The sequence below is a fragment of the Poecile atricapillus genome, chromosome 3 (genome assembly GCF_030490865.1).
Source record: "Poecile atricapillus isolate bPoeAtr1 chromosome 3, bPoeAtr1.hap1, whole genome shotgun sequence".
NCBI classification, from domain to species: domain Eukaryota; kingdom Metazoa; phylum Chordata; class Aves; order Passeriformes; family Paridae; genus Poecile; species Poecile atricapillus.
Window position 1 is genome coordinate 106582066 of NC_081251.1, and position 23734 is coordinate 106605799.

General features: G+C 40.5%; 1 protein-coding gene across 14 annotated transcripts in view; it reads left to right on the top strand.

Annotated features, from left to right (window-relative positions):
• The window catches only part of EHBP1 (EH domain binding protein 1), a 207987-nt gene that overhangs the window by 10555 nt on the left and 173698 nt on the right, over positions 1 to 23734 (top strand). For all 14 annotated transcript variants that reach the window (XR_009277165.1, XM_058834762.1, XM_058834763.1 and 11 more), the window contains exon 3: positions 17970 to 18027. Coding sequence is in view for 13 of the 14 variants with exons in the window: in XM_058834762.1 (XP_058690745.1) it covers positions 17970 to 18027 (58 nt within the window). In the remaining variant the exon portion in view is untranslated. The remainder of the gene's footprint in view (positions 1 to 17969; positions 18028 to 23734) is intronic.

Consider the following 23734-nt stretch of genomic DNA (forward strand, 5'->3'; position numbering starts at 1 on the left):
TGAATTCCCCTTGCATTCCTTCATCTTTGACATGTAAGAAAATTTTAAGAATGAGAAAGGCCTGACCCATTTTTTACCACTTCCTCTCATACCACAAAAATTGAAAGAATTTATAACAGTGTTACTTGGTTTGGAGGCATATTTAGGATGGCTTTTTTTTACTGTTAACACTTTTTGAAAGATACTTTTTAAAAACACAATGGTGTTCACACACCCCTTTTATCTCCCCCTGCCCCCTCCTTCTTTTGGGGTTTGTGTGGAAAAGGGAATTAGGGTTGTAAGCTGTGCTTTTATATATTTATTTGCTGGTGGGTTTTTTGTCTTTACTGCTAAAATGGTTTACTTTATTCCCTGTAGATGGCTACTCTGAGCTCCTGTGTCTACATATCCATTCAAGATACTGGGACAGACACACAGTCTTAAAGCAATAAAGGAATTACTTCCTTTTCCATAGATTAACTTTTTTTCCCTGTACTAAATGGCATTTGATTTTTAAAAATTCTTGACTGAAGGCTCACCAAGAGTAGTCTTAACACCCTGAATTCTCATAGCCACTGATGTAATCAAGGGAGGTTTTGCTGGAGGATTGACAGTGTCTGATCACCCATAGTGCTAGAATTATAAACGTGCACTGCTGGAGACATGGTACTTTCTTTAGTCTGTGACTGTAAGGCTGTCCTGTCACCAGGGGGGAAAGGCAACTTTTCCTTCCTGCCCCCACACATCCTTCCCTCTTTTCTGGGAAGAAAAGCTGAAGGTGTGCAGCTGCTGCCAGGAGAGTGCTGGAGTAGGGTCCTACAGAGAGCTGGGTGTGAGGGACTGGCCCTGACACATCACAAGCTACCTGTGGGGCTGTGGCAGCCCCCTGTGCCCCACTGCCCTGTCAGAGCCTGCCACAGCTCCACACCAACACTGCTGCCAGAGAGCCAGGACACCCTTTTTCTCCAGGCATACAACACTGTTGTGGTTGACAGGTCTGTGATGCCAGTGGTTATGACAAGTTTTCTGCTGTGTTGTTGTTTTTGAACCTTGGGCCTCTCCCTTATTTTTTAGCTTTGCTTCATAGAGGGAAGGTTTTTTTGTGATATTAAAACATGCCTGAGTTTTCTGTCTGGCCAGCAAATTCAGCATTGCATCGGAAAGTTTCAGCAGGCAATTTCAGTTAAGGTTTGCAGGGGTGGAAATCTCCAGCTATTATTTCCATGGGTTGTGTGACAAAGGGCCTCTGCACAGAAGAGAGGAGTTTTGGTCAGGCCCTATGGCTGCAGGTAAAAATCCAGTACCTTCTGACTTTTATTACACTGGAGAATCTGCAAGGGCAAAAGCTGCTGGCTGCCCAGCCTCTTTCCCTGTGCCTGGAACTAGGGTTTGTGTCAGTTTGTGCTTCCATGTGGCCATTTGTGCAGTGTATTTTTGGAGCAGGGAGCTGCTAGATACATTTTTGTGCTTCTCTGCTCCCCATCTGTTCCTGGAGCCACCTCCTGCTCTAGCTGCCTCGGGAGAAGCTGTATTGCAAGGGAAAATGGCAGTAAAAGCAGGCATTACCTACATTTTCAGTGTGAGGGTTATCCAGTCCTGGTGCTGGGTGTTCATCTGACCCATCAGCAGTCATTCAGTATTGCTGGCAGTGGCTAATGTTGTAGTACAGTGGCAGGTGACAGCGCAGTCCCTTGTCTCTTTTCCTGTTGCTCTACTGGAAACAGGAATTTTTGCCCATAGATTCAGTCCTGTTGTCTGGAGTGGACCCTAATAAAGCATTTACAGTACACAAAGCATGCTTCCTCCTGGGGACAAAAAAAATGCTGACTTCAGTAAATAAATTTGTTTCAGACAAACTTCTTAGGGAACTAGATCATGTGCTGTAGGGGGAAGAATAATACTACTTTCAGCAACAGCTGTTAAAAAGGAGGATGCGTACTTGACTTGCAGTTAATGGTAAAGTCAACGAACTGTAATTTTAAAAAAAAGAAAATAGTCTTGAGCTATTCTTGACTATAGGAAGACTGCAATTTATCCTGATTTGTTTGTGTTCACCTCATTGTGAGAACTGTCAGTACCTCTTATGGCTGACAACCCCATTAAGACCTAGAGAAGCAGAAACCTGCTGCCTTGTTAACCTCACGGAATGAGTTGTTTTACCCTCATCTTCCTTCTGTGCTGTGACATAGATGGGCTTAGAGAAGCCTTGGTAGGTCTTCTGTGGGGTTAGTTTCTTCTTTGCTGCCCTAGGAAGCTTTTTAAAATGGTCAGCCTTGCAGCTTTTTCATGGAATATTCACCTGTCTTGTTTCAGCATTGCTTAGAGATGGGCAGGATGGGCTGTGAGGTGATCTGAGCTGGTGGGGAAGCAGCAGGGGAGTGAGGGAGTGAGGAGCAGAATGTGAGGCTTTTCTCCCTGTTTGAATGTCTTCTGGCCAGTGTGTACAGGGTAAACAAGGCAGATCCGGATGGGTTTGGAGATACAAGAACAGAGACTTAAATGTGAACAACCAGCGTGTGAAACAAAAGTAATTATTTCAGAGAAGAGCCACAGAGCCTTCTTGTGTTTCTGCCAACATCATCTCTGATTAGCTTGGGTTTTATTGGTGGGATCTTAACTCCTGATACTGAGCATCCCTTCCAGTAAAGAAGTTAAGGTGGGAGGAGGAAGGTTTAAGGAACTTAAGGAAGGTTTCTAACACATGACAAAGAAGTGTCACCTGTGCATAGTAAGTACAGACATATAGTTCAAGGTGTGGTGTGTATGTATAAAATCAATGTATGTAATGGAACCATTTTCAGGGGATGGAAAGCCTGGATGCTTATGGTGAATAGCAAAAGAACTGGCTGTTGCTACTAAGGGACAACTTTTGTCCACATTTGGTTACTCTGGGAGACTTCCAGGTGTGCTGTGGCACACATGGGCTGAGCAGGGCCGGAAATCTCGCTTTCTTTACAACCTCAAGCCTTCTTGCTGGTTAATTAACTTTGAAATAGTGAAGCTTTTTATGTTACTGAAATACTCAAAATTGTAGCAAGCCCCCAGGCCTTTGTTCTTCCATTGAATACAATCTCCATAATCAGCTGTAATCAGATTTTTGTGTTTTATTCAGGCAGATGTTTGCTGACCCAGGCCATGGAAAATTCTTATGACAAAGTGTGCCCTCTTTAAAATGGGAACTCACTGTGTCACGTTGAGCTTTCAGACTTGATTTTGCTGATCAAGCAATGTGCACATGTGTGCTTGGACCTTGTCTGTAGGCAGCAGCTCCACGGTTTTACTGTGCCTGAGCAATCATATATGGCACACAATCCCTATGCTTTGCCAAACAGATATGAGTGCTTCAGTTTCGTAATTCATGATAATCACAGTTCTTTCAGAAACTGTTTTAAAGGGGAGGTTCCATCTTCTCTTGGTGAATGCTAATTAGGATTTCACCTCTTTTTGAGTGAGTGAACGAAGAAATCTAAATTTAAAGTGTTCTGGGAATTCTTTTTTGTGCTGAATGAAAACAAACGGCTTCATTTAAATATTTCTACCTTTAGGGCACAGGTAGAGAAAGTCTGGCTATTGATATGATATTAAAAAATTCTGATTATTCTTTTTATATTAATTTTCTAAGACTTACAGCTTTGCAAATAAAACTGCAGTACGTGTCAAACCTTCCCCCATGCAGTTTTACTCAGCTCAAATTGATGTCTCAATATCTTCAAGCTGATGCATCCTTTTATTGTCATCATACTGTATTTTCCTCACTGTATCTCTGTACATGGTTTTCCATCCTGGTGCCATATTCCAGTTTCCAGGTGGCTGATGTGAAAAGGAGAGGAATAATGCAGCATACACAATATACACATGTACTGTGGAATTTTTTTCTATCCCAATGCAAGTTCCCAGTCACAGCATAGAAATTTCAGATAGTGTTCTCTGTCTCTCTTCAGATGTAGCCAGAAGCAGCAGAATGATTTTTAAGAATACTGAAACCAGAAGAGCTTGCAAAGCTGTACAGGCTTACAGTTACTAAAAGTGGTAGTAAAAGTTATTCTTGTTCCTTATGTAAATAGTTCTGTGTCAGTCAGTTTAGCACCTTCTTTTGTTCAGAGCAGACTTGATAATTGATAATTTTTGATAAATTTTGGACATTTTTTTCTATTTAGGTATTTTTTACTTGGAGGGTGGAATAGACTTTGCTTTTCTTTCTTCTGGAGTGTGGTCTAATGGTAGAAACAAAAGTCAGAAAATCCTGGTTCTGCACTAGGCTTCCTTACAACTTCCCTTGTAACTGTGCACAAAAGTCATCTCTTCTATCACTCCCTAATTTGGGTACACAAATCATCTTCCATCAACTTTTCTACATTTCACATCCACGGTTACTTATAAGAAGGATTTATATCTCCTGTTAAAGGCCAGATGGTAGCAGCTCTCTGTTCAGTGGTAATGGTGTAAAACTACAAAATGACACTTTGCTGTGTGGAAATAAAGTGCTAACGATTTCTCTGCGCAAAAATTCTGCAGCCACACAGCTCCATTACTAATCCAGTCTTACAAGACTGATGTGTAATAGAGAAAAATGGTCCCTGTTTTATGTCTCTGAAACTGAGATACAGAGAAATTGTGCAGAAGGTGCAAGAAACACTCTCTGTTACTGATAGGAATTGTACAAGTGCGGATTTATGATAGCAAGGTGCTATGTAACTGAACAAAAAGCTGCAAGTTATGCTTCACAAATTTACAAGAGTGGCCCCTCCTTTTCTCATTTTTCAATATGAATCATGTTAATAATGAGCTTTTTTGCAGATGTGTTTGGTCAGAGTGGAAACTGTTGTAGGTAGCAGTATTGAGGTAGAGCAGGACCAGTGAAGTAGAGTATGTGAGAAAAATGGAATCGATAACTGTGGAGGGGAGATGACCAGTGATCATTGATCTACAGTTACTGGTTTTTGGAAGATTTTTGTTGTGGGGAAGGTTTTTTGTTTGTTTTCTATTTGCTGTTCAAATTACACATCCAAGGAGTGATGTGTAATTAAGAGTTGTATTCACACTCTCTGGATTAGAATTGCTGATCTTTTTTTTCCCCCCTCTCTACATTGCTGTAGAATTTATTCTGTAATTTATTTTCTGCTCGGACTTTCTATTATAGCTTTTTCTTTCATATCACATCCATAAAATTGGTCCCAAAATGTAATGCTTGCAGAAGAGAGAATGTGAATATCGTGGGGGTGGAGGGAGACATTTTATTTCCTACCGTTAAAAAAAAATGCCAAGAAATCTAGGCAGTGTGTTTGTTGCTATTACTTTACTTGTTTATTGCTCCAGCATATCTGTCCTGTGACTTATTGTAGGAAGAGATAGGGTAGCACATGAGACATTTGAAATATTTATGAGGCTAAACTGCCAGAATGGCTCTGAGTTTGGTCAGAGACAGACTGTGTTTTTGCCTCTTGACTGTCTCGAGAGAAGCAAACCCCCATCTCCATTCAGAATTGCCAGTCTGGTTTTGTGGCTCATTGTTGAAGACCAGGATTTTACAGAAATCAAATACTTCAAAGGCAGAAGAAAAACATAAGTACTTGTTTTATGTCTGGTGCTGTTAATAATGTGATGAAGCTGGCCATGTGTCATCTTTATTTTCCTGGGTTTTTTTCTCTTTGACTGAACTCCTTTTTCTGTGCATTGTTTCAGCAATGCGAGGTGATGTTGCAAAAGCCAGTGTCTGGCTCTGATTTACACTTGGACTTCATTTTCTCCAAAACACTTTATTTCCATTGGCTTTGAAGCTTAAGGGTTTTGGTGTCCCAAAACATCTTTTCCCATTAGCTGCATTGAAGTGAGTGAATAAATTCACACCTCATTTGGTGCTATATTGCTTGTCAGGCTGCAGAGCAAACAAACACAAACCCTGTATATGTCAAAACTTACCCCTGGCTGAACAGACAGAGCAAGGAGAAATAAATCTCCTGACTTCCTGCAGTGGAAGGGGCTAAAGGCTTTGGCCTGCCAGGTCTCCTGTCTGCCTCTGTCTGGGCTGGCTCCAGCTGAAGCTGCAGTGCTGAGCACAGAGGTTTCAGTTCCTCAGATGGATGGCTTTAGGGAAGGAAAGTGGCTGAGAAGGTGTTGGTGCTGCACAGGGTAGTGAGTGAAACAGCAAGAACTCGCTGTGCCAGTGCCCATCTGTCAAAGCTGGAGGGACAAGGTTAACACATCGAGCGGAGATAGATGTTCTGTGGAAGGTCTTGTCTGTGCTCAGAAAGTGGAAGAGTTAAGGAGAGCTGACTTAAAGCATGAAGTGCATGAAGGAAGCCTTGCTGAGTTACACTCAATTCAAGAGATTTACTCATCACTTGTGGTAGCTTTGATTTTTCGGGGTGCTGCTCCATGGGCCTGCCCTTTCTCTTGGGAGCTCTTGTGGGGGTGAGCACACGTGTGTGCAGTGCTGGCCCTGCCAAGCCTGGCCTTCCATCTGGGCACTCCAGAAGAAAATATGTAAAAATTTTGCAGGCTTCAACTTTTGAGCCTTGTTTGTTTTAAAGATGAAAAGTGCATTTTGTCTAAAATACGCTGAAATATGTGGAAAATCTTATTTTGCAGAATCCAAGGAGTTTGTGTGCCCACGCATGTCTATTGTCCATGTTGATGATTCTGCACATAGCTGGTTTTCCCCCCCGCCAGTGCTCTGTGAACTCTGCACAGCTAAAATTGATTCTCATTCCCTTGATGGTTGGTTTGCAGAGTGGATTTTATTAATTTGGCTTCTTTGACCTTAACTAGACAAATGTATTAAAATTCCTATTTGAAACAGAATAATTTACAGCAACTTATCATAATTTCATTTACTGTAATACTCTTCTGAAAGCTTGAAATTAAAATTTTTCCTCCTGTTTGTCCTCACTTAGTACTAGATTCTGCAGCCCTTAATCTGGTAGGAGATGAGTGCCTTTCACTGTAAGGACACTGTTCCTCACTTGGCACAACGAGGTGTTGCAGTAGGTTTGAGAGGCTTTGTCTTTTACTTTCAGTGGATGGCTCTCATCCCTTTGCCAGATTAAGAGTGTATTTTCCTCCAGAAACCAGTCTAGCTTCCCTTTTTATTCACCTTTCTGCTTCCAAGGAGAACTGCTTTACACACCAGACACATTTGTATTTACAGATAAAAAATTTTTGAATTAGAGTAAAATTGAAATCTAGGGTGAAACAAAATACTTAATCTTTTAAGCTGTATGCACTGTGGGATAGAGTGGTTCTGTCTCTTTATCCCTTTGCCTCATTTAATGGTACAAGACTGGAATCCAGCCTGCAAGATATCAAATCCACATAATGAAAAATCTGGCCAGCACCCAGGTGTCTTCTCTGGCTGAAGATGTTGCTTTACAAGTACCCCACGGTACAGCCCTTCAGCTGTGTAAAGAAGCCAGCAGACTAAAACACAACCAGGCATTTCACAATAGAATGGAAAAGGTACAGGTTCTGTCTGTTTTAAGCTGAGATAAAATACCATCCATGATAGCACGGAAAGAAAAGAGAAGGCAACACAGTAATCAAGGTAGTGGCTAGCTTTAGTCTTGGTCCCCAGTTAAAAATTTGACTTTGAAGAAGTTGATTATTTTTGTCTATGTGTCTTCATTGGGAATGTAAGTAAGGACAGGACAGTGTTAATTTTTAGCAGCTTAAATCTCAACAATTCTGTGTATAAAGGACCTTGAGTAGTATCCTCCTGGTGGTTTTTAGTAACCAGAGTGGGTACAGCCTGGTGTACTGAAATAAAAATGAAGGACCACTACTCAGTTCCCTCTGTAGGGATGCTGGGACAAAGGGCTGCCAGGCTCTGTTGTTGGGAGTGTCTGACTTGAGTAAAAGTTAGTTGTAACAGAAAAATATTTTATAGGAAGATTATTTTAAGAAATTCCAACAGAAAAAGCTGTCTGTCTGAAAGGTACTATTTTTTTGTTGATTTCAGCATCAAGCTGAATTCAGCTTTAATGTAGGTACAGTAAGTTTGTTTTTTTAAGTGAAAACCATGCTTAAAGCAATCAGAATTAATATGCTGTTCCTTTCCAGTTTAGCTGATCTTGAAATGAATAGTTAAAATCCAATTCAAATTGCTGCTAGACATCTTACAAGCAGCAGTTATTGGCAAAATCTGTCAAGGTCTTTAATTGTTGCTGTTATTTTTTAATTTTTTTTTTTATTTTATATTTCAAAATAGAGGTCTTTCAGTTAGGTTGTTTGAGGTGGTTTTTTGGGTTTTGTGTTTTTGCTGTTTTTTTTGTTTCCTCCCCCCCGTTTTTTTGTTTTCAGTTTATTTTTTACCATATCAAGCCCCTAATGTTGGCTGGAGGTTTTGCTTTGTTTGAAGTATCCACCAATAAACATACCTTTTTTCCTAGCCAATACTTGCTGCTGGATATAAGCCATGGGCCTTATTTTGAAGGCATTAATTAAAAGGCTTGGTCAGTTTTAACTTACTAAAAATAATGCAAATTTTTAGACTTTGGGTGTACAAAGAACTGTTGAGCTGTAAATGGAAATAATCTGTGTTGTTTTTGGGATTGACTTCTGTAATCAGAAGTGGCAACTTTTGTTTCAGGAGGCAGTTTGGAAGCAGTGTAACAATGTAATTAAACAGACTGAGCTAGAAGAGGAGGAATTATTCTAATTTTGCAGTCTTTGGAACAGTTATTTAGCTGCAAATACTGATTGAATAATTTTACTTTTTATGTCCATACCTCCATCTTAAAACAGCTCTTGAAAGGTCATCAGCATGAAATGGGACATCTCCTGGGAAATGAACGTGGCAGTTTTCAGTTCCCTGGAAACCACAAACAAAAATTTTGTAAATCTAGTAATTTTTTCATTAACATCCAAGAAAATCATAGCTTTGATGTTGACAGCCATCTACATATAGCTTACTGCTGCTGAATTTGCCACGTTAGCTCATTCTCGATTTTTACGTTTTGACAGTCTCACTAAGCTTGGAGAAGACGAGGTCAATTGAGGCTCTGGGTTTTTTTGTTTTGCTTGGTGTGCAAATGTGTGACTTTGGTTGGGATGCAAGTTTCAGTGCAAGGTTCTTGTGTTTCTCTGTGGTGCTTTGAGGCTGTGCCTGCTTCAGAGATTTGCAGTAGCCGGTGCATTATTGCAGTTGGTAACATGTTCTGGTTTTGTGCCCCTGGAGGGTGGCAGAAAGCTGTGTCGCTTCCACTGGCACCCCAGCTGTTGAGGAGTGCTCCTCCCAGGAACTGGGTGCTTTGCTGAGAGCAGATGATTCAGTCCTGCTTGGTCATACAGACAAGGGGATGCCAGAATCAGGGCAGAGAAAGCTGTTTGAGATCTCATCCTTCAGCACCTTCCTTCCCCAAAAGTGGGTTCATACTGCTTGATGCCATGCCTCTTGTGGCTGTGGCCAAGAGCACCTGGCAATATTTTCTAAGTCTGGTCTCCCAGGCAGCGACAGGGCAAAGGAGCTAGCACAGCTTGCCATGGTTTCACTAGGCCCTCTCCACACCCCCCACCCCCTCTTTTTTTTATCTCCTTGTGATATTAATTTGCAAAAGCAAAAGGAGGCTGCTGACAGATGAGGAAGCTTTAATTGGGGAGCTCACTCTGCGTAAGCCAGGAGTGCCTGTCTCTCAAAATAAATATGGATTAATTTAGAGCTTAGTAGAGTGATCATTTGGAAAACTAAATGAGTTTGTATCACACCAACCCTTCCACACTGCTCCTGTGGCAGGACACAGCATACCAGGAATCTGCCCCTCAGTTTACTGAATGCTTGTGTTTGGCTACAATCTTCTGTGGGGTTCTGTGTAACTCCAGGGTTTGCGTTGTCTTTATATCTTCAAGCAAAAATTATTAAGCAAGCTTATTCAAGCTTTTCAGCCCTACAAGTATCAGAGGCAAACTGCTGTGTGTCTTAGCACACATTTGATTCTTGTAGGTATCAGCCCTTTTTTTTTTTTTTTCCTAGCTTGTGTAACCATCTCAGTTCCATAATGTGGGCACCTGAGATGGTGATTAGAATTTAATCTTTCAGACAAACTCTATGAATTGGTACCATTCCACCCATGCTGCCCACTCAGAGGCTTTTAGTGTGTTCACAATTTCTGTGTGTCTTCAAATGGTAGAAGTTGCTTTGTGTAATCTAAAACATGCTCTTAAGTAAGAAAGACAAACAAAACCCTGGTGCTCTTGGTTTGGAAGGGAGCTTTAAAAGAAACAAGGTGCCAGATTCTTCTGCTCCTGCTTTTGCAGAGCTGTAATCTTAGGGATGTGCCCGTGGACAGCAAGCAGAGAAGGAGGCATGAATGCACTGTAGCTGCTGAAACTTGCTTTGTCCAAGTCCTGATGTGGACACTGGGATTTCTGTAGAACAGGAGTATAAACCTTTGTTCATGTATCTGTGTGTAAGTGCCAAACTTGCTCAGTCAGTAAGAACAGCAAAGATCATCCTTCTCTTTAATTGCTCATGGTAGGCTATGCAGAATTTCTTAAATATTTTAGACAAATTGGAGAAGGAAGTGTCTGTTGTGAATAGTTGATGTTCCTGAAACTATGGTTTTGGTGCAAGATACAATTTTGTTCTGGAGGAATGACAGAAAAGTAATTTCTAATCTCTGTTTTTTGCAGACTGAAAACCAGTAAAGCCTTCTTCTGTTTGAATTTGACGCAGAAATAAGTTATGCAAAAGGGAATAGGTCCAATTAAAACTGACAGTGGTGTGCCAAAAAGTCTCTTGCATATTTTTTAGTACAAAAAGGTATCATTTACGTGGGAATTTTTAATGGCTTGGAACTATGTCAGTCAAAGAGTTTCATTTCAGTTAGTTTTTAAAATACTTTCTATCATGAGAATGCACCTAACAGTTACACTTTAGTGCTTTAAAATAATAAGGGGTAACACTCGATTAGGCGTCTTCAGTAATGCCTGTAAATTATTGTATAGAGGTGATTTTTGGTGAGTAAGACTAGAAGGGGGAGGCTTGATGTTGCTCAGTGTCTGTCTTGAAATTTTCTGGATGCTGTGTAGTCAGTGAGGACAGGAGATGGAATTTGAATTCAAAATTCCTTGCTCAGTTTGCTAAAACTGTTTCTGGAATTCTTGTTACTGATCTGTTTTATTGTCTAATGGCACAGTGAACCCTGAGAGGGGCAGGTGATGCTGACCAGCGGTGTCTGCTGAGGGAGGGGAGGGATGTGGAGGTGCTGGGGGGCTGCATTTGGGTTCCAGAACAGGGAGATGGTCAGGCACTCACCTTCTCATACCAGCTTTGAAATGCACTGTTATGCCTGGGGTGAAATAGCGTGGGTTTTTTGGCTGTTTGTGTTTATTCACATGGCATTTGTCAGGCCCCAGCTCTGCAGGGAAGGGGGATCAGCACGGTGAGTTCAGTGGGTTCACAGCAGGTCAGGCCCCAGCCGACTGTGCAGGCAGGTTTGTGTAGTTCCTCCTGCTCTGCTCTGCTCAGAAGGAACAACCTACCAACTTGAAACAGAAAGGTTTTGGGTTTTTTGGTTTAAAAAAAAATTGGTTTTTTCCTTATTGTTGAAATGTAGACTAAATATACTTGGAAAAGAGCATAAAAAGGAAAATTAGGCATCTGAAAAAGATCTGGCTCATGGCAGATCCTTCCTGTGAACTTTCCACTGTAAAGCAACACTTTCCATTCAAGGTTTGTCTGAATGGCCCTGCTGGCCTGTGCTCCTCCCTGCCAGTCAGCCAGAGCGGAACTGACTGGGGAGGTTGGTATTACAAACAAGCTTTCCTGGAGCAGCTCCTGGCTTTTTTAGCCATGGTTTGGTGCAGAGTGCTGGGTGGTGTTAGTGAGCTCTGGTGTGGTAGGCTGTGTGGGGTAAACATGTGGACAGAGCATCGCTGGAGTAAACGCCTGCCTAGGGGGAGTGTCTGTGATTGTGCCAGGGGGAGATAAGGAAGCCACGTGTGGCCCTTCCTGTGCAGTACTCAGCCCCTCCTGGTGACATTTGGACCAGGCAAAGAAAGCTTCCACGTGGAGAGGAGCTGGATGGATGGGACCTGAAATTCAGGGATTAGTCAAGGCTTCTTTGTGTTACTGCCAAAAGGATGGTAAAGAACACAATTTCTGAAGACCGGGGTCAGTTTGTGGGTTCTGCAATGTAAAATTCTGGTGCAAAAAGCTTTAAGACAAGACTTTGCTAGATAGTTCTGGAGAGGTTTCTTTGCTGCAGTAACTCTTGGAAAAATGAAGTAAAATCTGCCCTTGTCACTTCTTTCTGAATAATAGATGAGCTTGGGTTTTGTTTAATTCAGCTCATCCTGCAAACTTCATTTGTGTTTGGTTTGAGAAAATCAAGTAATCGGCAGTACATACTACACATTCCACTCTCAGCCTCACAAACAGACGCTGTGCAGATTCAGTAGGTCTGACTGCACTCGTAAAATAGGTCAGAGTGTCTTGCTCTTTCCCTATTTTGTATAAACCAAGAAAAGCCAGACTAGAGCTTCTTTTGAAAAGTAAAGCATAGTCTTGAGATGCAGGTCTTGTAGAGGCCAGTCTGTTTAGCAGCAGATGTATTAAAAATCTAAAATTCACTTCACAGGGGGATTTCTGGTCTTCGAGCGGGCTTGTGTAGTTTTGAAAAAATCTGTAGAGACCTCTGGTGGGAAGAAATGGAGGAACTTTCTGTGTTGGAAAGTGAAAATGTAGAGATGGATGGATCTCACCTGTGACGTCCTCTTGCTTTCCCTGTTTTAATGATTTCTCTTTTGAAATTTCCCAGGCTTGTTAAAACTACTGAATAGTTTAAATGACAGAAGAACAAACTTTGCCTTATTGTAGGGGCTTGATGCAAAGTTCACAGTAAGTTGTATTGAGAGAATGCTCCAGTGGTCTGACATAACTCTGGGATGGCACAGGCCTTACCCAGGAATCTTTCACTTCCACCATGGAATTTAAGGTGACGTGGGGAAGAAGACCCCAGACTGCTTCCTGAAATGCACAACTTTTTTTTGTAATGTACTTCGTCTTACAATTATTTCGGAGGGGTTTTACCTGCACTGTGTTTTATTCTCCTCCTAATGTCTCTGGCTTTTGCCATCAGTGCTGTACCTGCACTCAGCAAGAGGACTCATTTGGCAAATGCATCAATGCATGACATCATTCCTACAGTATCACTGGGCCTGTTTAAAGCATTGGCAGTATTTGATTGCACTTCCTGCAGTTGTAGGCAGCTGTGAAATTTCATTGATTGTGGTGAACAGGAAATTCTGAGGGGAAAAAAACCTCAGTGCAAGGCTTGCAAAAGGCCATGGCCTGATTAGTTCCTTGGCTAATGGTAATACATGGCAATAGCGCAGGACCTAGTGCAGAAGACTGCACTGCAAAGAGCGCTTTTCAAAGTAATTAGCTGTAAAATGAGGAAAAGCAATGTTCATTCCAAATTAATGGTGGTATAGAATCAACCACATTTATTTTTAAGAGACCATTAGAGAGCCTTGCTGGCTTTTCAGCAGTCATGTAGAAAGCTGTATGCTGGTGGGGTGGGAGGATTGGTCCCTAATGGAAATTGTGCATGGCATGCTGGGATGCACAATGCAGAAGGGACAAAAGGTTATTAAAAAAAATTCTTATCAGAAGTACTTTGACATTAGTCCTCAAGAAATTATTTTTATCCTTCAATAGGTGCATCTGCATGCTATTGTGCTAACACTGCTGCTTCTCTTATTAATTATACTCTTTTAAGCTTGCTTCACAAGAGTAATCTAGCAGCCTGTACTAATTAATGCAGTTCAAATGTAACATAGTAAAAATAAAACAGCTCAGCTGAAAAAGACAGAAAAGGAGAGGGGGAAAGCAAAACTCAACACTGGCAGTTTGATGCCAAAACAAACTTGCAAGGCTGTACAGTGTGGGGTAGGTACAAAAAAGATATCTTCTACATTTCAGGCATTTAACAGTTATTGAGTGTTATGAAATGTAGCAGTACCTTGTTACTAAGAATTCCTGTTACTTGCTTTCCTGCCCTTTACCAAAAGGTTGCTAATCACTGGTCTTGCTATTGGCTTCAGTGGTCTGAATTAAAGCTAAGTGCATTTACAATTCTTTCCAACAACAGATTCTAACTCCAAGTCTTCTACAGCTTTTTGTCATTGAACAGTAAGTTTAGTGGAGAAATATGTCCTGGGTAATGTTATCAGCTTCTGCTAAAAGGTTTACAAAACAAGAGTTCACAGGAGACTGATACATTTCATGTTCTTCCTTTACAAGTGATGTTTGGAGAGTTCCGTAATCAAAATATTGTGCCAAACACTTCCTAGAATGGTCAAACCAACCCGCAAAAGACCTTGAATCTTGCACAACCTCCTTTCAGTCGGTAAAATTTGTAGTGTATGAGGTGCTGATCAGATGACAGTTTTCTTCCAATATGCAGGATGTTTTTATTTCATTATTTAATAGTTGTGGATATGGCAAAGTTTTATTCCAGTATTTATTATTTTCTTCTTTTCTTTTTTTTTTTTTTTTTTTTTTCTTTTTTTCTTTTTTCACATGGGTTGTTTCAATGGGAAAATGGAAGGTACCAGAATCATGACTTCCATCTGATAGGAAAATCAGGCTTGGTTTTGAATTATAAGTGCTTTGTAAATCTGTATTTTGGATCCCATATTAATTGTTTAGTATGCAAGGCAGCGATGAATCTCTTTTTCTGAGCCAGAAACTTTGAAATCAATCTTCTCTGCTTCTTTGCTAAGTTTCACTTGTAAATAATAAATTAAGTTTACTACTTGAAAGTAGTAAAGAACTGTCTTTCTTCAAGAATAGTTTTTTTGTGAAACACACAGTAATGAGTAAATACCAAATACAGGTTTATGGTAAGTTTTAGAAAATATGATCTTTTGGAACCAAGCTGGATTCTTCAACCCCTGCCACTGGATCCATGCTCTTCCCAATGACAGTACCTGATGTCCCAGTGCTGATGGCTTCCTTTAGCAGCTCCCCCTTCCAGGGAAGTGCTGCTGCTTTGGCAAGGCTGCCAGGCTGTGGGAAATGCACAGCACCTCCAAGGCAATGGTGGCAGGTTCCAGCACAGTATTAAACACTTCTGCTGAAAGGTCAGTGGTGTTGAACTGATAGATTGACACAATTTAATGGGGAAATGTAGTGTCCAGCTAAAACCCAGGTCTCTTCTCCTGCTCCAAATCCATTGTCTTTAGGTTAGCAGTGTGTTATTCCTTGCTGTAGGCATACTGGCTTTGCTGAATAAGTGACTGGCTAAAAGCTGGTGGGTTAAAGAAATGAGAAACGTCATTTGTGCAGCACAGGAAATGATTACTATTTTTTAATTGCTGACCATTAGCATTTGTTCAGCTTGCATCATTGTGGATTTTGTATTTGGAATGATATCCAAGTTCAATAAGTAAACTTATAAAGATACTAAAACTGGTCTCTAGACTAATTCTTCAGAGGTGGTTTTATTTGCTTTGATTATTGACTAATGAGCAGCTAGGTTATGATGTTTAAAGGAGGGGAGAAGTCTAAAGTAGGAAATACTACCTAATGCTTTCAATCAGCAATGTGCATTATGTGATATCGGCCATTTCCTAGCACTGAGATATCATTAATAACCTTGAATGCAAATTTGCTGACTAAAATATGAGCTGGGCTTTTTCTTCTAGAGGTATATTGGCATAGGAGAGCAATGAACAGACTGTGGTAGGAAAGGTTGCTCTTGGTGTAGTTAGTCAAACAGTTCTATGAAGATATTTTAGAATTGTTGGATTTTAGGATTGTTGGATTTGTTTGATCTATTTAAAATTTGAATTTCTTCCTTGAAGAAAGTCCCTTAGAAGAACTGCTGTGGTTTTTGTTAGGTTTCAGTGAAGCATGTGGTGTACAGAGTGGGGACACTTATCCTTTGGGATATTTTCTTCCCTTCTCATCCCATTTTATTTTGCTAATTTTTCAATCTCCATATTGTGAAGACCTTCCTTGTTTTTTTTGGTAAAGTACCTGTGGATGTGGATTTCTCTCATACTTGAAGCTGAAGGAGTAAAATATTCTCAGTGCTTAGCAGAGTAAATATACTGGTGAGAGAAATGCGGGGAGCAAATGCTGCTCCTGCTCGTCCGTCAGCGTGGCTTGGTCCTCTCAGTCTGAATTAAAACTTTAATTGGCTACTTCATGTTGCTGAATTTCTGTATATTCCTGGCAGAAGGAGTTCTTCAGGACTGGGAAATGTTGCTGGCATGGGTTTGGATTGCTTTGCTTGGGGGTGTGTTGTTTTTCCCTGGTGGCACAAGTACAGTTCCCATCAAAGTGAATGGGCTGGTGCTGGTGTAAGCCAAAGATGAGAACCCTCCACCAAATGAGCAAAGAGCTTTGAAGTCCAACAGGATGACCAAGCAAAATTTTGCAGAAATTGTGAGCAGAGTCAGCCTGCAATTTAAGTCACCTAAACAGGCCACAAGAGTGAATTTACAGTTTAAAATACAGCAGATTATTTCACTTTCAAAAAAAAAAAATTAAAAAAATTAAGCTTGTGTCCTCATTTCCTTTGCAGGATCTGCCTTTAGCTTGTTTTTTTGGGAGACCCTTAGTTCTGGTGGGGTTTAAATGTGAATCATGGGTGAGGTATTGTTTTTATTGTAATGTGCAGAAATGATCAACAGCTCAATGGAAAAGTATGTATGAAAGGAAATATGGCCAGTACTTCAGTGCCTAAATGATTATTAAACCAGTTGGGGTTTCATTTGAAAAGTTAGTTATTAAGTAGGTAGTCCTCCTATGATGAAACAGCAATAGGAACACTGCCTTTACTCAGAATATTTCTATGGGGGATTTTGGGTGCATCTTTTAATTGTGATTTGAATGTATTGTGTCTTTTTCTTGGTTACGCCCATCTTCCCACTATGATTTATTTTGCTGTTTGCTTTAGAAATGCAAGGGTTCTTACACTGATGTCTCAAAATTCTGAGCAGTAGTTTTTTTCCAGACAGAGTTGCATATGCAGGTTTAGTACTTTTAAGTGGAGATATGAACTCCATTGAAAATCATTTGTGGGTGGATTTGCAGCTGGGCTTCATCAAGGAATTCAGGTCATCAGCCAGAAAACAAAGCTGGAATGGTGTCAGGAGTCTGCACCAGAGGGTTATAGGTCTGGAAGTGGGACCAGAAGTGTGGTCCCAATCATACAGTGGGAAGTGTATCATGGGGGGAGGGTGGGAAGTCCGGAAGTTAAGTCAGTATCAAAAATCACTCAGACACAATTGTAAAACAACTGAGGTAGATATAATAAGGGTAAACTACTAACCAATAAATAACTCCTAAGAAATTTAAAGAGAAAATAGTTTGTACTGGAAGGGTTGTTTATTGAGGTTTCCATCTATATTCATTGCAAATCCCAAATAAACAATTGCTTGGGAAACCACACTGATTTTCAGTATGTTTGTCCTTTGGAGCATAAGCTGAGGAAGTGCTGATTTAACTGTTGTTGTCCAAGGAGATTTTGAGGAGTAATACAGGACTTGATTCTCCTGTTCTTTAAGTTATTCAAGTAGAAAAATAATCCTTTGTGTAAGAAAAAGTGAAATTACCTGCTTTCTTTGCTACTTGGAAGTAACTTCAATATATCTGTGTAGAAATTCAAGCTAGAATTTGCATTAGTGTTTATTTTGGCTACTGGAATGTTTCCAAGGTGTCTTTAAAGAGTCTGGGTCCTGTTCTCTGCCCCATGGAAGAGTTTCTCAGGTGTGCTGCTGTCTCTGGGTGAATGTCCACAGGCAAGGAGAGCAGGAGGACAATGATGACATTACTGTGTGAACTGGAGGACAACCTTTCTCTATAAATACACATTATTTTTCCTGTTAAATGACTGATGCTGAGAGTGGTTTTTATATGAGCTATATTTAAGAGAGCACGTTATCCACTAAGGATGTCATTATGTGTTGCAAGGGTTTTAATATAAACTGTTTACGTATTGATCTTGTTGTATTTTAAGCTGTTTCTTCCTTATCTTCAACAGGCAGCCAGATAAACTAGTGGTGGTTTGGACAAGAAGAAGCAGAAGAAAATCCTCTAAGGTCAGTTGATTTCTTATTAAGTCACAACTTCAGTGACAAACAGGGTCAGTGGTTTGAGGGAGCAGCCAAATAAATAAATAAATGAGAAGTATTTTAGTTGCTGAATTTTCTTTTTAACTCAATTTGTACATAAAGTTCAGAATAAACTGCTGTTGATGTCAGTGCTAATTTATGGGAACCCTTAACTCTGATTTTAGCTTTGGTTATTTGTTTAGCAGAACTGTATTACTATCAATTCAATTCAGTTATTAATTGCTAGACCTAATTAGAAAGGAGAATTGGTTTCTTTACAACAAGTGTAATAAAAAAAAAACCTAATTAAAAAAAAGTAATAAAGAATCTGACATCCCTGCAATAGGCAGATAAAGCCTGAATAAGAGGCTATTTCACCTGAAACGCTGCAAATAAAAAAGAATAAAAACAGGGTCTTTCAGCCCAGCAGTGTGTCTTTGAAGTGAATAGTCACATTTTATTTCTACAAACAGTGTGGACAAACCCGTGAATTTGTGTTTCATGACTAATAACTTGGTAGTCTGAAGAATAGGAAGCTCTGAATGAAGTCTCTCCAGTTTCTGATAAAGTTTGTCTTTCATGGGGATGGGAGTGCATGCTGTTTTCCCCCCTTCCCTGGAGAATCTCCTCTTCTTCTCTTTGAGATGACTTGGTCTTGCTCATGTGGCCTCTTAGCCTGGTTGGATTTATGGCAAATGATCTTGTCAGAGAGGAAATTTTGGAAGTTAAAATAATTGTTTGACTCTTCAGTTAAAAAAAAAAAAGATGGTCTAAGCTTCTTTTTTTGTGTGTCTCTATTTGTGTAATACAAAATGATATTTCAATGAACTCTGTAATAATGGAGAGAAGGCATCCATGATAGAGAAGATACCTTGAAATAATTGTGTTGAAGAACTTAAATATTTAGAAAATGTGATACACAGTTTTCTATCCTGCTCAGGAGAGACTTAGGGTTTATTTTTTACTGGTACTCCTCTTTTTCTGGCCTGTTTTTCTGATTGTCATGCATATTTGTTGTATTTTGTCTTTTTACTTGAGGTATAAGTTATTCCAAGCTGTTTTAGATGAAGACTGGTTCCTGACTGCACAACTAAATGCTGTGCATCCAAAATTCTGCTTCAGGTTTTGAAAACCCAAAGGTATTACCTGATGAGTAAACAAGGGTGTGAGCTCAGTCTGGTACCTGTTCCTATTCCATGTTCCATACTCATCAGCAAAGCCAGTCAGACTATTCCTGTTTCACTGAAGCATCAACTATCTCAAGTTCCTTTGAATTTATAGCACGGTGTGTATCTAGGCAGGAAGTGCTGATGTCAGTAACTGATGTCTGATGTGGCTCACTCTGTGATAACTTCTTGGTATTAGTTTCATTTAATTTCATTTCTGTTGCACACAGAGATAAAAGTTATGTCAAACAGTAAGTGCAGTGCTTACACAAGCTTTGTAACCCTGAAAAGCTTGGTGATAAACAAGGTATTTGTTCATAAATGACTGTTTTGTTGGGATTCAGAAACAGAACCCATAATAGAAGTCCAGCATGGCTTTGTGAAATGATGGGTTTCTGCCTGTCATTTTATAGGATCCAAATGACAGCATTTCCCTGAGGCTACAGGGTTTTCTGGCATTAGCTCAGCCTTCTGGGCTTGAAGTTTTTTCAGCTGGGCCATAAAGTTCCATGATATGATCTCACTTTTGGTCACCAGGCAGTAGAAGCAACTCTTGGGTAAACTGGCAGATTTAAACCTGAGACTCAGAAAAGTCTCTGGCTGACTAAGTCATGTTTAGGAAGATCCAACAAAGGTACTTTGAAAGTTGAGTGGCCCTGAAACCTGGGCAGAGCATAGAGTTAATTTTAAAGCTTAGGTAGTTGATGTGACTTGAGTAGTTTGGGTCAAAAATTGTAGATCAATAAATGTTCTTGATCTCTTAGTCATCCTGCCAGTAAAATACGTTATTCAACATACTTGTTTCATCTAATTGTTTTATTGGAAACAAGTCAAATGAATATTTCCTCCCTTTTTATTTTTGGTGGACACTGGGTTCAGTGAGTACAAAGCATTAATAATTGTCTGTGTTTTTCAGCTTCTTGGGTGGGAGGAAGGGAGGGATGAGGTTTTAGCTTACTGTAAAGATGTGAAGACATTTTTGGAGGTTATGTTTTCTGAACTTTTAGGTCATTAGGGTTAATGAGGGATATTGCCAGCAGATAATTCACAAACTCACAAACATGGTCCTTTGGATGCTCTGCAGCAGTTCTGTCTCTTTTCTACTGGGAAAGTACAAGAGATGTATTAAGCAAAAATGTCGTGCAACTGGAAGATGGAGCTATGGATGTCCACTGGGATGCCTGTTCTAACTAGTGTGATTTAAAATGCTGTTGAGCTGAAAGCTGAGTTGTTGATGTCCTTTGAAACCCTTGTTTTTGTGGGTTTCCATGATTTTGATATGCCTCCTGGCCCACATACTCTTTTTCCAAATAAACTACAGTGATCCCTTTATTAAAAGAAAGAGAGGCATCATGTGCAGAAGTCTGAATATTTTTCTTCTTACAGTGGGAAACATGGAATAGGAGCTGTAGATATGTTTAATTACATTGTTTCAAAGTGTTGCAAATGAAAAGCAAATACTCATTTTGAAAGAGCATATAAATAGCAGTCTGATGGGTGGATGGATACAAGACCATAAATATATCCAGCAGTTACTGACCTTAATGCAGGTTTAAGTTACTTACAGTTCTATTTTGGGACCTGCTCTCCATGGGCAAGTCTAATTTCAATGTATTTCATGAGGTGTGTCAAGACGAGGTGGCTCTGTGTGATTTGGCATCTCCATTGTGTGTGCCTGGAATTTACATAAGATGGTGATTTGCACTTTTGCTGTGCTTGGCAGAATTACTGTGCAGTCCTAGAACCAAAATGAACTTTCAGCTTGGGGAGGGTGGGAGTTCCCTGTCTGCTGGTGCAAATGTTGTCTGTTTGCAAAATCAGGTACGCTCTTAAAGCTTTATTTAGATGCTGTTCACCATCCATGGTTTACAGAAGGTGCAGCCATGGACTTGTTTAACTCTTCTTCAGTACCCTGGCACACTGGAAAGTTGCCTGCCCAGGTTTTCAGGCCCTGGACTTTTGGACCTCTCTCTCTTTCTTTTTTTTTTTTTTTTTTTTTTTTTTGAGTGGTGGAAGTATGTCTTTGTTCTACTGTAGAGCAAGGGAAAAGTGTGTTGAAAATATGTTTACCTTTATTTCACTGAGATGCTCTCAAATTTCCAGGCTTTGAACTAAGAAATTTCAGTTTGAAAATAGATGTTGCCATGATATCAAGGAGGTACTTTCTACTATTCCTGTGAACATGCAGAGGCTTATGGTTGAATTACACACCTCAGAAGAATCAAATTTGCACTTGCTTCTGAGAGCCTGACAGAATTATTCTTCAAAGATTCTTTTTGTATAAAAGCTGAAAGAAGGTGCCTTGCCTTGATTTCAATACTTCTCTTGCAGGTTTATCAAAAATGGTTTAAGCACAAAGGAGAAGGAACAATGTTGAGAAGAGGGAAAGAACTTGAGCAGTGAGAAGTAAGAGCCAAGAGAGGCAAAGGGGCAGGGAGTAAAAGGAATCCCTTGTACACAACAGCAGTGTGGTCAGCATTTTCCCAAGGTTCTGCCATCAATAAGGCAGCAGCTGGGTCACCTGTTTTGCTGTCCGTGGCAATCTGTTGCCTTTTCTGGCTACTTTATTGCCCAGTGCCAGCCCTGCCTGGCCCTGGCAGGCTGGAGTTCCAAAGGTGTGCTGTGACCCCGACATGCTGGAGACTGCCACAGTTCAATAGTGCCACTCCTGGGGCTTCTCAGTTTTTTAGTAAAGTAACAAGATCAAGCTGTGATTGTAATCCCTGACTGTAAACTGGAGGTCATTAGTACTCTTCTTTTTTCTGGGAGTCACATAAAGTCGACTTGTGGTGACATTCTGAGGTGCAGTGATGGCTGTCCGAGAAAGTGATGAGAAAAATAACTCTGTATTCAGGTTTTTTTGTTTGTCTGGGCTTTGATTTTTTAATTTGGTTGGTTGTTTTTCTTTTCTAGTAAGAAATCATATAGATGATGTAAGAAACTGATTGAAGAAATAGGGCAGAGGCTCTTTATCTGAGCATCATCTACTGTAGATGGTGAATAAGGCAAGATTTGGTGAACAGAATAGCATGAACCGTGTATTTAATGCATGATGTATTCATCATGTATGTCATGAATGTGTGTGTGTGTGTGAAATCAAGCTTGAAGAGGTAGCCCAGTCCTAGAGAACCAGTGGTGGAGATGAGTTTTGCTCATTCCCCAAGCTTAGCAGTCTTTCTGTAGCTTTTTAGCAGTAATACACATATGCACAATGACAGTTGTAACGCACGTGCGTGCCGATGAATTGAAGACATTCATGGGAAGACCTGTGGGAATCCACTGGTTTCCTTGTCTGCTCTAAAGGAGCACTGACAGCAATGTGTTGATCAAAGGCTGCCTGGAGTTTCCAGGGCTTTGAGCTTCCTTCTTTGGCACGTGCTGGGTTTTTTGGACTGCATCCCAGGGTATGAGTGTGACTGGAGCGTTGTTCTGGTGCCCAGCCTTTTTAACTGGTGGGCCAAGCACAGGGATTTCAAGATGATCGTGGGGGGGATGCAAGCTGTAGTCTGGAGTATGGTCTTTAATTTGTCTCCCTTTGTGACACTGAACTGCAGTTCAGAAGAACAAGAAGAAGCCTTTCACAAACTGCTGGTTTCCTCTGGTCTGAGGGAATTGGCAGCTTTTCCCAGTCCATTCTTTTTCCAGTAGGTCTGTTAAAAGCCATATACAACTCTGGCTGTCTTGGATGGTGAATGACTTTGGTGAGATGCATCACGTGGAGCAAATCCTTGGTGTTCTAATATTCCAAAGCCATACTGCTGGCATGGAAGCACCAGATGAAGGATCTAGCTGCTTAATGTCAGCTCTTCCTCTTGAGGTTTTTTTGGTTTTTTCCTGGCTAAGTGTTCTGCCTGGATAACACTGAAGAAGAGGGATTATCCTTCCAAGCTGAGCTGCCCTAAGCACTGCTGGAGCCAGTTGAGCTCCTCCTGGCTTCTTGTGCCCTGAACACCCTGTCACACTGACAAGTAGCAGAGCTGGCCTGATCACAGGCAGCTGGCAAAATTTTATAAGGAAAAAAAAATCAGCAGTTTGCTGGCTCACAATAAAGCCACTCTTGTGGCTGCAGGTGAGGAATAATCCTAGGTCTGTCTCATATGAGTTCTGCTTTTAAAACCCAATATTGACAGCTTGGCAATAAGAACATATTTTTTATGCACAAATATAAGCTGTTCCATAATTTGCAGCAGGGTCAAAATATTATGGTCAGCTCTAGTATCTTACTGAAAAGTAGCATGAGATTATCCTGCACAACAGGATGAGGCAAGGTGAAGAAAGCAGAAAAGAGATGAAGCATCTGAAAGTGCAGGCTCCTGAAATAATGTAGTATCAAGTCTGTCATTCCAGTTCAAGCACAGGAAAACAGCAGAGATGTTCTCATCACAGGTGGTGGATTGCAAAGTTGGCTGCCTGGATTGGAACTGTTGTTTTAAAGAGAAAAATGAATCTTAGAACTGGATAGCCTGAAGTGCCCATGCAAATCTGTAGGCTCATCTCCACTGCCTTATCTTTAAGAGATTTTCTCCTCT